The sequence below is a fragment of the Nerophis ophidion genome, linkage group LG01, assembly GCF_033978795.1.
Source record: "Nerophis ophidion isolate RoL-2023_Sa linkage group LG01, RoL_Noph_v1.0, whole genome shotgun sequence".
Taxonomy (NCBI): Eukaryota; Metazoa; Chordata; class Actinopteri; order Syngnathiformes; family Syngnathidae; genus Nerophis; species Nerophis ophidion.
The window spans coordinates 39,471,483-39,489,767 of NC_084611.1; the positions used below are offsets into that span (position 1 = coordinate 39,471,483).

At 42.4% G+C, this 18,285-nt stretch overlaps 1 protein-coding gene across 1 annotated transcript; it reads right to left on the bottom strand.

Annotated features, from left to right (window-relative positions):
* LOC133554185 (mitochondrial translation release factor in rescue-like) lies at positions 1-9,066 on the bottom strand. Its single transcript, XM_061902638.1, has 2 exons — positions 8,643-9,066; positions 1-1,433 (listed from the first exon to the last, which is right to left on the bottom strand). Exons 1-2 carry the CDS (start codon positions 8,919-8,921, stop codon positions 1,203-1,205), a joined length of 510 nt encoding a protein of 169 aa, XP_061758622.1. The 5' UTR covers positions 8,922-9,066; the 3' UTR covers positions 1-1,202.
* Between the last annotated feature and the right edge of the window lie 9,219 nt (positions 9,067-18,285).

Consider the following 18,285-nt stretch of genomic DNA (forward strand, 5'->3'; position numbering starts at 1 on the left):
TTTAGAATTGGAACATGCTTTATTTCAGCCCGGTTGTTTACATAGCCAGCATAGGAGTGTTACTTCCTAAAAGGTCCGTCATATCCGTCCCAGCAAATAGTACGTCACTTTTTGTCACTTCTTCTGCAGCCGAGTAGTCGCAAGAAGGATCACTAGCGCCCATATTTCACACACGTAGCTACGGTATTGTGACGGTCTCAAGCCGTCGTCTTGTGGGTTCCCAGCACCACCAAGGAAGGACATGGCTTGAGCAGTTTGACTTTGTTTATTTTTCAATAAAACCTCTGCCAGGTCGCTCTTCCGCTCCTCTCCGCTTGCTCGCCGTCTCCTCGCCGCCATCTCCAGCGTGCCCTGCCTGTCTGTCAGACCGTCGGCTCCACCTCTCCACAGGTACCGGTATATTAATAAAACATAGCTGCTTACTGTTCTTTTTAACATACCGGTATTCAATTGCTTGGACCTTAAATCCTACTGAATAGCTCTTAATCTTCTTCCCTTTATATGATTTCAAATTACCGGTATTGAAATCAGCCTCCATTTTAAAAATGATGACATGGGAAGTGTCACTTGTGACGCCATGAGTTTGACCCGGCGGTAATACTAAGCATGCGCTAATTATTTTGCGAAGCGAGTTTGACCCGGCAGTAATTCAAGGCAGGCGCATACTATATGCCCTGTGGCAATTCAAGGAAATACGGTACGTATATATGAGATAGATTACCTCGACTTGGTCATTTAAAAAGCAGCTCGCCTGCAGAAAAAGTGTAGAGAACTCTGCTGTAGACAAAAGCTGTGAGTCTGTTTGCATTGAGCCCAATATTTTTCAAAGCAAATTATTGCATATCGTTCTAATGCGTGGCGCCTTGAGACAACAATATGTTGATGGACAGTCTAAAAGTAACATGTCTTCCTTCACTGGTTATTTTCGCAATTCTTTTATTATGCTAGACCCACTCGACGTCCATTGCATCCGGTCTCCCCTAGAGGAGGGTGGGTGGGGGTCAAACACATCTGTGGTCCTCCCTAAGGTTTCTCATAGTCATTCACATTGACATCCCACTGGGTTGTGGGTTTTCCTTGCCCTTATGTGGGATCTGAACTGAGGATGTCGTTGTGGCTTGTGCTGCCTTTGAGACACTTGTGATTTAGGGCTGTATAATAAACACTGATTGATGATTGATTGATGGATGGATGGATGGATTTTAAACAGTGTCGCTCCCAGGCTTGGCGTCAGCAACTAGGGCTGCTTTAAACAGTCTTTTTCTCCACAGGTTCTCATTGGCTTTCCTCCGTTTTTCTTGTTTTTTTACTTCAGACTCTTTCTTCTTCACAAGGATTTTGCTTTGCGCTCCTTTGTGAAAAACATCCAGTTTCTCTTGCATGATCTCCCGGGCTCGCTTTCGATTGATATCCACTGATCTGGTTTGATGGCACTGCGAGGGGGGAAATGGCATATATTATTTCATCAGATAACTCGACAAAGACAAGACTGCACTGCATACATTAGTGTATTGACAATACTTGTGTTGGAACATCTGAATTGTGTCTCTGTGAGATACTGTTTACTTTTTAAAAGGCAGAATCGTTGCTCCAGCTTTTGTATTGGATCTCATTGGATTGTGCATGTGTGGCATTAAGTTAGACTGACTATACGTCCTCTTTTCCCCGGACATGTCCTCTTTTGCAGGACTGTCCAGGGTGTCCGGGCGGGATTTCTTAAATGCTTCAAATGTCCGGCGTTTTGTGTCAAAGTTGCGTGTATTTTCAATGTGCGTACAGGGCTAAAAGGGGGTTAAAAACAGAACAAATTGTGAAGGTGTGCGCAGATAGCAACATTCTTGAGGGAGGGACATAGAGAGTGAGGTAGTGGATTGATTGTCAATCAATCCACTATCAATCCAGGTCACACTGAGGGCGGCCGTATAAACAACTTTAACGCTGTTACAAATATGCGCCACACTGTGAACCCACAACAAACAAGAATGACAAACACATTTCGGTAGAACCTGCGCACCGTAACACAACATAAACATAAACACAACATAACAAATACCCAGAAGCCCTTGCAGCACTAACTATTCCAGGATGCTACAATGTATGTTATTGCTACAATACGTCACATCAAATATTCCACTTTGGTGGAAGATTTGCATATTTTGTGTGTTTGCCATAAGAAAAAAAAAAAATTAGTTTGACTAAAAAGCGCGGAAAACAAACTAAACCATTTTGAAATGAGGGATAGATCTGAAGTAGATGTAGACTCCAGAGATTTCAATCAATCAATCAATGTTTATTTATATAGCCCCAAATCACAAATGTCTCAAAGGACTGCACAAATCATTACGACTACAACATCCTCGGAAGAACCCACAAAAGGGCAAGGAAAACTCACACCCAGTGGGCAGGGAGAATTCACATTCAGTGGGACGCCAGCGACAATGCTGACTATGAGAAACCTTGGAGAGGACCTCAGATGTGGGCAACCCCCCCCCCCTCTAGCGGACCGAAAGCAATGGATGTCAAGCGGGTCTAACATGATACTGTGAAAGTTCAATCCATAGTGGCTCCAAGACAGCAGTGAGAGTCCCGTCTACAGGAAACCATCTCAAGCGGATCAGCAGCGTAGAGATGTCCCCAACCGATACAGGCGAGCGGTCCATCCTGGGTCCCGACGAGCGGTCCATCCTGGGTCTCGACTCTGGACAGCCAGTACTTCATCCATGGTCATCGGACCGGACCCCCTCCACAAGGGAGGGGGGGACATAGGAGAAAGAAAAGAAGCGGCAGATCAACTGGTCTAAAAAGGAGGTCTATTTAAAGGCTAGAGTATACAGATGAGTTTTAAGATGAGACTTAAATGCTTCTACTGAGGTAGCATCTCGAACTGTTACCGGGAGGGCATTCCAGAGTATTGGAGCCCGAACGGAAAACGCTCTATAGCCCGCAGACTTTTTTTGAGCTCTAGGAATCACTAATAAGCCGGAGTCTTTTGAACGCAGATTTCTTGCCGGGACATACGGTACAATACAATCGGCAAGATAGGCTGGAGCTAGACCGTGTAGTATTTTATACGTAAGTAGTAAAACCTTAAAGTCACATCTTAAGTGCACAGGAAGCCAGTGCAGGTGAGCCAGTACAGGCGTAATATGATCAAACTTTCTTGTTCTTGTCAAAAGTCTAGCAGCCGCATTTTGTACCAACTGTAATCTTTTAATGCTAGACATTGGGAGACCCGAAAATAATACGTTACAGTAATCGAGACGAGACGTAACAAACGCATGGATAATGATCTCGGCGTCTTTAGTGGACAAAATGGAGCGAATTTTAGCGATATTACGGAGATGAAAGAAGGCCGTTTTAGTAACGCTTTTAATGTGTGACTCAAAGGAGAGAGTTGGGTCGAAGATAATACCCAGATTTTTTACAGAGTCACCTTGTTTTATTATTTGGTTGTCAAATGTTAAAGTTGTATTATTAAATAGAGGTCGGTGTCTAGCAGGACCGATAATCAGCATTTCCGTTTTTTTGGCATTAAGTTGCAAAAAGTTAGCGGACATCCATTGTTTAATTTCATTAAGACACGCTTCCAACTGACTACAGTCCGGCGTGTTGGTCAGCTTTAGGGGCATGTAAAGTTGGGTGTCATCAGCATAACAGTGAAAGCTAATACCGTATTTGCGTATGACGTCACCTAGCGGCAGCATGTAGATGCTGAAGAGTACAGGGCCAAGGACCGAACCCTGGGGAACTCCACACGTTACCTTAACATAGTCCGAGGTCACACTGTTATAGGAGATTTAAGCGTTAGATATAAAATGTATGTATGCCCTGGCACACCATTATCATCATTTCATGACCCAAGCAATACACTTTTATACTGAAATAAATATACCTACAACTTATTAAATAAAAACATAGAAAAAACTACGAGCAGCGGTAACGTTTAGATCAGGCCTGGGCAATTATTTTGACTTGAGGGACACTTTTAGAGAAAAAAAATGTGTCTGTGGGCCGGTATATCTATTTTTAGGAACACTAATACAAAACCTCACAATAATGTCTGATTGAATGCCAAAATCCAGGTGGCGGGTCTCTCATTTAGAGATAGGGTGAGAAGCTCTGCCATCCGGGATGTATTTTTATAGTGGTTTTATAAGTTGACTTGTTATCATTATTTTATATTGATTATTGATATCATCATGTCCGAATCCATAGTTCTCGCTTGGAAAAGGGTGGAGTGCCATCTCCGGGTTGGGGAGGAGACCCTGCCCCAAGTGGAGGAGTTCAAGTACCTCGGAGTCTTGTTCACAAGTGGATGGTGAGATCGACAGGCGGGTCGGCGCGGCGTCTTCAGTAATGCGGACGCCGTATCAATCCGTTGGGGTGAAGAAAGAGCTAAGCCGGAAGGCAAAGCTCTCAATTTACCGGTCGAGCTACGTTCCCATCTTCACCTATGGTCACGAGCTTTGGGTCATGACCAAAAGGACAAGATCACGGGTACAAGCGGCCCAAATGAGTTTCCTCCGTCGGGTGGCGGGGCTCTCCCTTAGAGATAGGGTGAGAAGCTCTGTCATCCGGGAAACACTCAAACTAAAACCACTGCTCCTCCACATGGAGAGGAGCCAGATGAGGTGGTTCCAGCATCTGGTCAGGATGCCACCCGAACGCCTCCCTAGGGAGGTGTTTAGGGCACGTCCCACCGTTAGGGGGGCACGGGGAAGACCCAGGACATGTTGGGAAGACTATGTCTCCCGGCTGGCCTGGGAATGCTTCGGAATTCCCCGGGAAGAGCTGGACGAAGAGGCTGGGGAGAGAAAAGTCTGGGCTTCCCTGCTTAGGCTGCTGCCCCCGCGACCCAACCTTGGATAAGCGGAAGAAGCTCGATGGATGAATGAATGCCTAAAACGTTATGACAGACCGCCTTAAAAAACGTAATGTAATTTTACATTTTTCTATGAAGGATAAAACACTGAATATTGACAAAATATGAATGTCACACCCTTTTTCCATCGACATATTTTAAAATCAAGTGAAACGCAACAAAAATGCAACAGTGAAATATGAACGAAGGGTACAAAATAAACCCACCTACAATCTGACACATCTGATACATCACTAAGCTTTAGAACTTTGTTGTGAAAATCTCCTTCCCCGTCTGTGGAAACGCTTCCCACCCACACTGCTTGGCGGCTCGTCTGAGCTGCTGTGACGTAGATTACCATAGTGACTAATTGGATGACCATAGTAACTAATTGGATGACCTTAGTAACTCATTGGATTACCATAGTAACTAATTAGATTACCATAGTAACTAATTTGATGACCATAGTAACTGGTATATCATGCAAAACCGCAGATTCCAACCATTGAAGTACTTGGTACAGTTGAAGACATACGGTCATTAGAAAACATCACCTATCCATCCATCCATCTATTCATTTTCTACCGCTTGTCCCGTTCGGGGTCGCTGGAGCCAAACTCAGCTGCATTTGGGCGGAAGGCGGTGTACACCCTGGACAAGTCACCACCTTATCGCAGAAAACATCACTGCACATCATAATGGCAGCTACAGTTTCCATCTTAAACATCTAAAAAATTATATTTGGAATGTCCGGTGGGCCAGATTGAAAAGCTTAACTGGTCTGGTTTGAATCCATGAAGGAAAGATGAAAGTGAATGAATTTTTATAACTAAATACATTTACATATGCATACAAATGTGATTTATTTTTATATTATTTCTTTTAATGAATTAAAAGCCTACTGAAATGAGATTTTCTTATTTAAACAGTATCATGTTAGACCCGCTCGACATCCATTGCTTTTGGTCCCCTAGAGGGGGGGGGTTGCCCACATCTGAGGTCCTCTCCAAGGTGTTTCATAGTCTGCATTGTCACTGGCGTCCCACTGGATGTGAATTCTCCCTGCCCACTGGGTGTGAGTTTTCCTTGCCCTTTTGTGGGTTCTTCCGAGGATGTTGTAGTCGTAATGATTTGTGCAGTCCTTTGAGACATTTGTGATTTGGGGCTATATAAATAAACATTGATTGATTGATTGATTGATTTAAACGGGGATAGCAGGTCCATTCTATGTGCCTTACTTGATCATTTCGCGATATTGCCATATTTTTGCTGAAAGTTTTATAGAGAACATCGACGATAAAGTTCGCAACTTTTGGTGCTGATAAAAAAGCAGATGATGTGCGCGTGACGTCACGGGTTGTGGAGCTTCTCACATCCTCACATTGTTTACAATCATGGCCACCAGCAGCGAGAGCAATTCAGACCGAGAAAGCAACGATTTCCCCATTAATTTGAGCGAGGATGAAAGATTTGTGGATGAGGAAAGTGAGAGTGAAGGACTAGAGAAAAAAAAAAAAAAAACATTTACTAGGATAATTCTGGAAAATCCCATATCTGCTTATTTTGTTACTAGTGTTTTAGTGAGATTATATGGTCGTACCTGTACAACCTGAAAGTTGGCCCCGCACCTTTCTTCAGCACCAGTCGACGGGTGGTGGCGATGCCCATCTCTGCCCTTCGCAAGGGACACTCTTCGAAACACCATCTTTCGAAAGGATCGCTGCACAATAAACTGTACTTTGTGTGTGTGGTCCAATCCAACCGTGTTTGCTTGACCGCTCTGTTCCATAGTAAAGCTTCACCGTCATCTTTCGGGAATGTAAACAATGAAACACCGGCTGTGTTTGTGTGGCTAAAGGCGGCCGCACTACACCGCTTCCCACCTACAGCTTTCTTCTTTAACGTCTCCATTATTCATTGAACAAATTGCAAAAGATTCAGCAACACAGATGTCCAGAATACTGTGGAATTATGTGATGAAAACAGACAACTTATAGCTGGGAACGGTGCTGGAACAAAATGTCGTCACGCGCACTCATCATCCTACCGCGACGTTTCAGCAGGATACTTTGGCTCAAAATTTAAAATTGCAAATTGGTAAACTAACCCGGCCGTATTGGCATGTGTTGGAATGTTAATATTTCATCATTGATATATAAACTACCAGACTGCGTGATCGGTGGTAGTGGGTTTCAGTAGGCCTTTAAGTAACGTTTATGACAACCTTTTTTCCAAAACACAGTATATAATGTGAGATATAACAGGATAATGCATACGTTTATCATTTGTTTTCAAAAAGCTTACAAAAAAGTGGGACCCCAAAAATTTACTGGGGGATCCCGTTTTTATGACTCGATGGGGTACCTTTGACCCCATTTTGAAAGTTCCTAACCCCAACACTGCTGTCAACATAGGAGAAAAATGCTTTGTTTATATAAATATATTTATAAAGCAAGTTCAAGTATCATTGGCAAATTCTCACCTAGTCCCGCATATATGTGTCCTCTTTTTGGGATTTCAGAATATGGTCAGCATAATTAAGTTGTCAAAATTAAATTAGGGTGCAGCATTTAGTGCGGTCACAAACATCATGTGGTGTGAAATGAAGACTTAGGGAAAGGTAAAAAAAAAACATGAAAACACTGGAACTTTAGGAACACTAAAGGCTTACTGAAACCCACTACTACCGACCACGCAGTCAGATAGTTTATACATCAATGATAAAATATTAACATTGCAACACATGCCAATACGGCCGGTTTAGTTTACTAAATTACAATTTTAAATTTCCCGCAAAGTTTCTTGTTGAAAACATTGCGGTATGATGACGCTTATGTTGACGCGTACTTGTGACGTTGTTGGTTGGAGCGGACATTTTATCCTAGCAACACTCACGGCTAAAAGTCGTCCGATTTAATCGCATAATTACACAGGATTCTAAACATTTGTGTTGCTGAATCTTTTGCAATTTGTTCAATTAATAATGGAGATTATAAAGAAGAATGCTGTTGGTGGAACACGGTGGATTGCAGCTGACTTTGGCAACACAAACACAGCCGGTGTTTCTTTAGTTGTTGTGAAGCTTTAATATGGAACAGAGCGTTTAAGCGACCATGGTTCTCTACCACATGTCAACCGGCAGGTTTCGGTGAGAAAATTGTGGTAATAAGTCGGCTCTTACCGGAGATATGAACGGAGCATGCGTCCTCCTGGAAGAGGCAGCTGCGACTTTCTTGGCTCCTACGTGGCTTCTATCAGAGACACTGGCGGTCACCACACCCCTCCGACTTCCAGGTATGACTTTATAATCTCACTAAAACTCTAGTAACACAATAAGCAGATAAGGGATTTTCCAGAATTCTCCCAGTAAATGTGTCTAATAAAATCTGAATAGCTCCCACTGCCCTCGTTTTTTTTCCCCCTTCTAGTCCTTCACTCTCACTATCCTCATCCACGAATCTTTCATCCTCCCTCAAATTAATGGGGAAATCGTCGCTTTCTCGGTCCGAATCACTCTCGCTGCTGGTGGCCATTATTATAAACAATGTGAGGAGCCCTACAACCCGTGACGTCACGCGCACATCGTCTGCTACTTCCGGTACAGGCAAGGCTTTTTTTATTAGCGATCAAAAGTTGCGAACTTTATCGTCGATGTTCTCTACTAAATCCTTTCAGCAAAAATATGGCAATATTGCGAAATGATCAAGTATGACGCATAGAATGGACCTGCTATCCCCGTTTAAATAAGAAAATCTCATTTCAGTTAACAAGTAAAACGAACCTTGACCACAAGCCCAGAAGGGATGTGTTTGAGCACGACGCAGTTGCTGGTTTTGTTAGTGGCCTGACCACCGGGTCCAGATCCCCGGACAAACTGCTCCTCCAGCTCGCTTTCGTCCAAGACGGGGAGGTCGATAATCAGCTCCTTCTTGCCGGCGACCAACAGCCATGGGAGCCCGGCCGGAGGCAAGGAGGGGAGCCCGACACAACTCTTCCGCCACATGGCTCGACTCAGTAAACTGTTGTACACGTAGCACAAAAACGGGGAAAGTCGCGACATATTTTAAGTACGTCTTTTACAAATGTTTAAAATAGACCCGAGCTAAATAAAACACAGCTTTTAACTCTCCTTGGAAATAGCTATTTGGGTTAGCCGTGTTTACATCCGCAATATTTTCTTCTTCGTTGACAAAACGCCATACAGTATTTGTATAGAGGAACTGTCGCCCCCTGTGGTAACTAGATAGATAGATAGCTAGATAGATAGATAGATAGTACTTTATTGCAGTGTCTTTGGAAGTGTGAGGAAGCCAGAGTACCCTGAGGGAACCCACGCAGTCACGGGGAGGACATGCAAACTCCACACAGAAAGATCCCGAGCCCGGGATTGAACCCTGACCACTCAGGACGTTAGTATTGTGAGGCAGACGCACAAACCCCTCTTCTACCGTGAAGCCAAAAATGGATGGATGGATGGATGAATGAATGCTAAAGGCCGCTTTAATTTGCCCAGATGTGGTCTATGGTACGACTCGGTTGGGGTTTGATCTCACAACCTACCAATCTCAGGGCGGACACTCTAAGCACTAGGCCACTGAGCAGGTCATATTTTTAGAATATTGAAAAAAAATCTCACGTGCCCTTTGGCATGCCTTCAAGTACCAGGGGTACGCGTACCCCAATTTGAGAACCACAGCTTTATTGATTCCTTCAGGAAAATTAAAATTCCAGCAACAGTGTACAGAGTTGAGATCAATTTAAAAAGTAAATTATGAGGGTATATATGGTAACAAAATAGAAAAATATTATAAAAAGAATAAAATGAAAAAGCAACAATGGGAATAAAAATATAACAGTAAAATAAGAATATAACAAGAGAAACTAGGCAGTAGTGACCATGTTATGAAAAAGTGTTGCACTGTTGTTGTTTTGCATCCCCTGTCATCCTAGTAGTCCCCGACCCCCTCCCCAGAGAGGAGTTGTACAGTCTAATGACGTGTGGGACAAAGGAGTTTTTGAGTCTATTAGTCTAGCACTGAACAGGCTCCTCTGGCTACTGATAACGGTATGCAGATGGTGACTGGCATCATCCAGGATGCTCACTAGTTTTTCCCCAGTCCTCTTCTCTGCCACCGTCACCAGTGAGTCCAGTTTTATTCCGATCTTAGAACCGGCCCGCCTGATCAGTTTCTCCAGTCTGGAGCTGTCCTTAGTCGTACTGCCCCCACAGCACACTACCATGTAGAACAGAACACTGGCAATCACAGACTGGTAGTACATCTACAAGAGTTTTTTTGTACAGATGTTGAAGGAGCGCAGCCTACTGAGGAAGTGCAGCCTGCTTTGTACTTTCCTGTACAGGTGGTCCGTGTTAACAGTACAGTCCAGCTTATTGTCCTGGACTGGACTGTTTGACTAGACGAACTGCATCATATGTTGACTTGATCAGACCTGGGCAAATTAAGGCCCGGGGGCCACATGCAGCCCGTTGAGTTTTTCAATCTGGCCCGCTGGACATTCCCAAATAATTTTTTTTAGATATTTAAATGGAAAGTGTAGCTGCCATTATGATGTGCAGTCATGTTTTCTAACGACCGTAAGTCGTGAACTAACAAACTAACTTGAACAAAGTATTTCAATGGTTGGAATCTGCGCTTATGGATGATATACCAGTTACTATGGTCATCTAATTAGTTACTTGCTTAGCTTCTTGTTTGGGCCTTAGTATTCCCTGAGGAACATAGGCCGCCGACGAAAACCTTCCATCCATTCCGGTCTTGTGCCCTTCGGTCGAGTTGTTGCCATGACAGCCCCTCAGCCCTCATCTCCTGTTCCGTACTTCTTCTCCAGGTTTTTCTTGGTCTCCCTCTGTTTCTTTTTCCCTGTGGGTTCCATGTTAGTGCCTGTTTGGTGATTGATTTATTGGTTTTTTTGAGTATGTGGCCTATCCAGCTACACTTATTTCTCCCAATTTGCAGTGCCACTGATTCTTGTTTGGTGAGTTCCCACAGGTTGGCATTGGTGATGGTGTCTGGCCAGTAGACTCCTAGGACCCGACGGAGGTAACGGTTTACGAGTGTCTGAAGTTTAGTGAGTATGCTATTGGTGGTTTTCCATGTTTCTGATCCGTACAGCAGGATGGATTTGACATTTGAGTTAAATATTTTCAGTTTGGTTTTGAGAGAAATGTTTTTTGCTCTCTATATTTTGTTTAGCATGTTTAATGATGTTCTTGCTTTCCCTATTCTGGATTTGACATCTTCATCTGCCCCTCCATTTACACTGATTATGCTCCCCAAGTTATGTAAAACTGACTACCTCCTCTAATTGATTATGGTCCATTGTTATTTGTGTATTGTTCTTGTTAATGATACACATGACCTTTGTTTTTTTGTGAATTGATCTTAAGCCCAAGAAATGCAGCAGCTCTTTGTAGTTTGTGTGACTTGTCCTGCATCTGTTGGTGAGTGCGAGCCAGGAGAGCTAGATCGTCTGCAAAGTCTAGGTCCTCCAGTTGTTCAGTAGTTCTCCACTGTATGCCGGTTTTTCTGGTTTTGGTTGTTTGGTTCATGGTCCAGTCAATACAGAGGAGGAAAAGGAAAGGCGAGAGCAGACATCCTTTCCGCACCCCAGTCAGGACTTCGAAGGTCTCCGATGGGCATCCGTCATGTAGGACACGACATCGCATCCCTTGGTAAGTGCTCTTGATGATGTTGATGAGCTTCGGTGGGATGCCATAGTGATGCCACAGTGTCTCACAGTCGACAATGTCAAACGCCTTTTAAAGTCTATGAAATGTATATATACCGGTGAGTTCCATTCCATGGATTGTTCTATTATAATCCTAAGGGAAGCAATTTGGTCAGCACAAGATCTTCCATTTCTGAAACCAGCCTGGTTTTCCCTCAGTTGTGAATCAACCAATTTCCGCATCCTTTCTAGTAGTATGTGGTTGAGCACCTTCCCTGGCGTTGAGAGGAGCATAATTCCCCTGTACTTTTTACACTTCCTGAGGTCTGTCACACGTACGGCAGCGCACTTGTTGCGCGGAGTTGCCACCTCTTGGATGCACACGACCAGACAGGCAGGAGTGCAGGTAAGAATTTGATTTTAATATAATAAAACAAAAGAACACTGGTACAAAATCACAAAATAAAGCGCGTGGCTACGCACGGAAGCTAACGCTAAACTTAGCAGGATACAAAAAGGTCCAAAACGGTGATGTGCCGAACGCACAAGAAGCTAAGACGGGACTTAACACAAACAAAGCAGAGATAAGCAAAGAATACATACGTTGCGTGTTGCATAAAGCAAACAATGGACCGAGAACGAACTAAGGAATCAGGTGGGCCTAAATGCACAAATAATAATTGCCATCAGGTGTGCGACAAAGGCATAGCAGCTGGGACAAATAAGAAACCATGGAAACAATATGCAACAAGAAGTGCACAAACACAGAAATCGGCCGAGTCTAGAACTAAACATGATCAACAACATATAAACGGCGAAACAATAAACGATCCGAGTAGCGGATTGTGACAAGGTCTCCTTTCTTGGGAATCTTTATGATGTTGTCGCCTCTCCAGTCTGATGGGATTTTCTTCCTCCCAGATAGGTTGCATAAGATGGTAAAGCATGCTGGAGGATGTTTCGATATCTGTTTTGAGAACTTCTGCTGGTAGCTCATCTGGGCCTTCTGCCTTTCCTGCTCTCGGCTTTGATGGCCTTCCTGATTTCCAGTTTGGTAGGGGGGTTGCAGTTTATTTCAAGCATGATTGGAGCTGGTGGAATATCTGCAGTCAGTTGAGGGAGCTCTCTGTTGAGTAGGTCTTGAAAGTGATCAGTCCATCTCTGGAGTTGATCTTTGGTTGTGAGGAGTGTACCATTTGTGTCTTTAATATGCATTTGGGCTTGTTTAAATTTGCCGGTGAGCATCTTTGTGGTTAGATAGAGTTCTTTCAGATTATTCTTTCCTGCTGCTTCCTCTGCCTGCTGTGCTAAATCCTCGATGTACTTCTTTTGGTCCCTTCTGACACTCTTCTTCACATCCTTGTTTGTACTACTTCATATTCTCTTTGTGCTGCTGCCTTTCTTGCTCTCGTTCTGCATCTGTTAACTACCTCCTTTTTTACCTTCTCTCACTAACTTTCTTGTGGGTTTCTGTGGATAGCCAAGGTTTGTTTGTGGACTTTTATCCCTACCACTTCTGCACAGGTCTCCTTCCATGTAGTCTTCAAACCTTCCCAAATCCCTTCTACAGTTCCTGGTGCATATGTGTTGTCTGGTTCTGTAGTGCTTGAAACCGGTTGTGTAATGTGACTTGGTATAGTTCCAAGGTGCCTATATATTGGAATTGTTGTATGTTGAATTTGATCCTCCCTCCTCCTTGTTTAATGCAATTCAATTTCAACTGGAACCTTGCTGTGACTTGGTGGTGGTCAGATGCAGCGTCAGCTCCTCTTCTCGCTCTGACATAAAGCAGTGAGCGCCTGAATTTCCGGCTAATGCAGATGTGATCAATCTGGTTTTCAGTTGTGTGGTTGGCAGAAACCAATGTTGCTTTGTGGATGTCCTTGTGTGGGAAAATGGAACCTTCAATAACCAAGCTGTTGTTTGCACATACTGTAGCAAACCTTTCACCGTTTACATTCATTGTTCCAAGCCCTTGCGTTCCCATTATCAGATCATAGCCATTGTTATTTCCTCCTATTTTCTCATTCATGTCCCCTATTAAGACCATGACAATTAGTTACTATGGTCATGTAATTAGTTACTATCCATCCATCCATTTTCAACCGCTTATTCCCTTTGGGGCCGCGGGGGTCGCTGGTGCCTATCTCAGCTACAATTGGGCGGAAGGCGGGGTACACCCTAGACAAGTCGCTACCTCATCACAGGGCCAACACAGATAGACAGACAACATTCACACACTAGGGACCATTTAGTGTTGCCAATCAACCTATCCCCAGGTGCATGTCTTTGGAGGATGCAGGGAGCCGGAGTACCTGCAGGGAACCCACGCAGTCACGGGGAGAACATGCAAACTCCACACAGAAAGATCCCGAGCCCGGGATTGAACCCAGGACTACTCAGGACCTTTGTCCACTAACCCCACTTCCCCCGTGCTGCCCCACATAGGACCAAAAATACAAAAAACAAATCTGTCTGGAGCTGCAAAAAAATGAAAATCTGTGTATAGTGTAAGTCTTATAGTGAAGGCAAGTGTCTATATTACCTATAATAGCTTATTATAAAAATGACTGTGTCGCAGGCCGAAGCAAATCTTCGTTGACAGAGATGTTGAAATTTTATATATTTATTTTACACTTTTTTTTTTACAACATTAGAAACCATTAGTAAATCAGTGACTACTCAGAAGGTGAGATAACTCCTGGAAATGAGTTGCTCAGATTGGCCAAAGGTATAGGTGTGTGTGTCCAAGTCAAATGGTAAATGGTTGTACTTGTATAGCGCTTTTCTACCCCTTTTTAAGGAGCCCAAAGCGCTTTGACAGTATTTCCACTTTCACCCATTCACACACACATTCACACACTGATGGTGGGAGCTGCCATGCAAGGCGCTAACCAGGGCCCATCAGGAGCAAGGGTGAAGTGTCTTGCTCAAGGACACAACGGACATGACTTGGATGGTAGAAGGTGGGGATTGAACCAGAAACCCTCAGATTGCTGGCACGGCCACTCCCAAAATCCCCACGCCGTCCCCAGTTAAAGGAATTGGCAGGCTGTTTTCTTTTAATAGATTTATTACAATCTTTGGCAAGCTAGGTAATGTTTGCTGTGGTCTGGAACGAACAGATGTTTATTGGGATAAGGTAAACATTTGTTCAGTATTTTAAGATAAAAGTGTTTGATTGGTAGGTAGGTAGGTCTTTATTGTGAGGCATTAAAAGCCACAAAATGCAACGGGTCAATCAGACCCACAAACGCTGGCTGAGTAACAACAATGTGAACATTATTACGGGGGGTCATGTGCATTTCAATAAATTTTAATATTAAACACAATTCATTTCAGGAGTTTAATTCCCACCAAGAAATCAATTAAAGGTTCAGGAAGTTTTTACTTTTCAAACCAGCTATTCTATATTTTTGAACAATTTCACTTCCCCCACTGTTATAATATGAATGCGGGATGTTCATTAACTGTAAGATATAATCATATACATTGTTAAAAAATAAAACAATTTATTCTTGAAATATTTATTTATGTCTGTAGTCCAGGCCGAGTCCTTGGTTCTTGCCCGGAAAAGGGTAGAGTGCCATCTCCGGGTTGGGGAGGAGATCTTGCCCCAAGTGGAGGAGTTCAAGTTCCTTGGAGTCTTGTTAACTAGTGATATATATATATAAAAGAAATACTTGAATTTCAGTGTTCATTTATTTACACATTTACACACACATAACACTCATCAAGGGACGCTCGGGTTGCGCACGGCCACTCTCCCCACTGCGCCATGCCGTCCCTTGATGAGTGTTATGTGTGTGTAAATGTGTAAATAAATGAACACTGAAATTCAAGTATTTCTTTTATATATATATATATATATATATATATATAGCTAGAATTCACTGAAATTCAAGTATTTCTTTTATATATATATATATATATATATATATATATAGCTAGAATTCACTGAAAGTCAAGTATTTCTTATATATATATATACATATATATATATATATATATATATATATATATATATATATGAGAACTTCTTGACTTGGTGAATCTAGCTGTAAATATACTCCTCCCCTCTTAACCACGCCCCCGACCACGCCCCTCCCGAAATCGGAAGTCTCAAGGTTGGCAAGTATGGTGAATGTGAGTGTGAATGTTGTCTGTCTATCTGTGTTGGCCCTGTGATGAGGCGGCGACTTGTCCGGGGTGTACGCCGCCTTCCGCGCGAATGCAGCTGAGATAGTCTCCAGCGACCCCAAACGGGACAAGCGGTAGGAGATGGATGGATGGATGGACGAATGGATGGGTACCAAATGTGTACATTGTCCTTATATGACTTTTGTGGGTCTGTTTTGGGGTAATTTGTTCAGGTCTGTGGGACCCGTTTTCATTTTTTATTAAAAGAAACATGATACAATTCATAAATTTTTCAAACTGAGACTCACTGACTTTGGCTCATTTTCTGTGAAGAACATATATCAGAATACATATTTAATGACCACACACAATACACCCCCTCTACACATTTGTATTACATATACCGTATTTTTCGGACTATAAGTCGCAGTTTTTTTCATAGTTTGGCCGGGGGTGCGACTTATGCTCAGGAGCGACTTATGTGTGAAATTATTAACACATTACCGTAAAATATCAAATAATATTATTCAGCTCATTCACGTAAGAGACTAGACGTATAATATTTCATGGGATTCAGCAATTAGGAGTGACAGATTGTTTGGTAAACGTATAGCATGTTCTATATGTTATAGTTATTTGAATGACTCTTACCATAATATGTTATGTTAACATACCAGGCACCTTCTCAGTTGGTTATTTATGAGTCATATAACGTACACTTATTCAGCCTGTTGTTCACTATTCTTTATTTTAAAATGCCTTTCAAATGTCTATTCTTGGTGTTGGGTTTTATCAAATAAATTTCCCCCAAAAATGCGACTTGTACTCCAGTGCGACTTATATATGTTTTTTTCCTTCTTTATTATGCATTTTCGGCAGGTGTGACTTACACTCCGGAGCGACTTATACTCCGCAAAATACGGTACGATGACCGGGTCCACTGGACCTGGGGTTAATAGAAGTGTGGAAATTGATGTTCTGTGTACCACACACACACACACACACACACACACACACACACACACACACACACACACACACACACACACACACACAGGACAGAGTGTAGGTACACAGAACATCAGAGGGTCAAATGTGCAAGAAAATGAGAGCAGACAGTGTTGACAAACAATGTTGCAACATTGTGTGGGAACCGCAGGTGCAGAAACGCAAAAGAAGAATCCCCGTGGGATGCAGAAACTGGCAGAGAAATTTTCCGTGCAACGTTCATATTGTTGTTACTCAGCCAGCGTTTGTTGCATTCTGTGGCTTTTAATGCCTCACAATCAAACACTTTTATGTTAAAATACTGAACAGATGTTCATTGGGATAAGGTAAACCTTTTCAGTATTTTAACATAAAAGTGTTTGATTGTGAGGCATTAAAAAACACAAAACGCAATGGGTCCATCAGACCCACAAACGCTGGCTGAATAACAACAATATGGACATTACACAAGAGGTAACCTTGGACAGGTTTTGTTATATTGTTTTAATGCAAGTTGTATAGCAATGGTGTCAAACTCAAGGCCCGGGGGCCAGATATGGCCCGCTACATCATTGTATGTGGGATTCGTGAAAGCCTGGGAAAAGTATGTGTTAAAATAATTTTTTTTTTTTTTACTAAATGCAAGTAATTATTTAGATTTTGACAAGAAAAAATGTGTATCTTTTAAATAGTATCAAATCATGCCAAATATGAAATTTTAATAAAGTGTATTACGAAAATATGTAAGTAAAGATAGTTGAATATCGACTTGTCACCTTTACGTACGATGGATCTATTAATTTGTACAAGAAACAATCTAAAAATAAGCATAGAAAATGGTGTACCCACATTTGCGGTCCTCTCCAAGGTTTCTCATACTCATTCTCGTCGACGTCCCATTGGATTGTGAGTTTTTCCTTGTCCTTATGTGGGCGCTGATCCGAGGATGTCGTTGTGGCTTGTGCAACCCTTTGAGACTCTTGTGATTTAGGACTATATAAATAAACACAGATTGATGGATTTTAACCCGTAAAGCACTTTGGTTCAATTTAAAAAATGTTTTAAATGTGGTATATAAATAAAGTTTCCTTGCCTTGCCTATCACAAAACAATAAGATTTGTAGAAAGTATTGGAAACTCAAGACAGCCATAACATTATGGTCTTTACAAATGTATGTAAACCTTTGATTGCGACTGTATGTATATATATACCGTATTTCCTTGAATTGCCGCCGGGGCGCTAATTAATTTAAAACCTCTTCTCCTGCGCTTACCAAAGGCATGCGGTAAAAGTAAGCATGCGCTAATTATTTCAAAACCTCTTCTCACTCCGGCACTTACCAAAGGCATGCAGTAAAAATTAAGTGTGATGTAAGGATACCATCATGAAAAGCACATTTAATTAAAACGTTATTATGGTCTTACCTTTACTTATAAATGAAATCCATGCCAGCTCCTTCTGATCAAAAGCATCGATAACTTGTTAATAGAAGTCTTCCTTATCTTTCTTCAGTTTTAAAAGTCTGCCTGTCTCGATGGAGATCTTCCTTTATTACCTTCGATTGAAAGTCCAGTTTAGAAAACTGCTATCAGACCGCTGCTATCAG

Bases quoted from the DNA above. Each gene is read 5' to 3' on its own strand.
- LOC133554185 (XM_061902638.1), bottom strand. From the start codon at position 8,921: ATGTCGCGACTTTCCCCGTTTTTGTGCTACGTGTACAACAGTTTACTG. The intron at 1,434-8,642 runs GTTCGTTTTACT...CCCCCCTCGCAG, and splicing joins CTTCTGGGCTTGTGGTCAAG to TGCCATCAAACCAGATCAGT.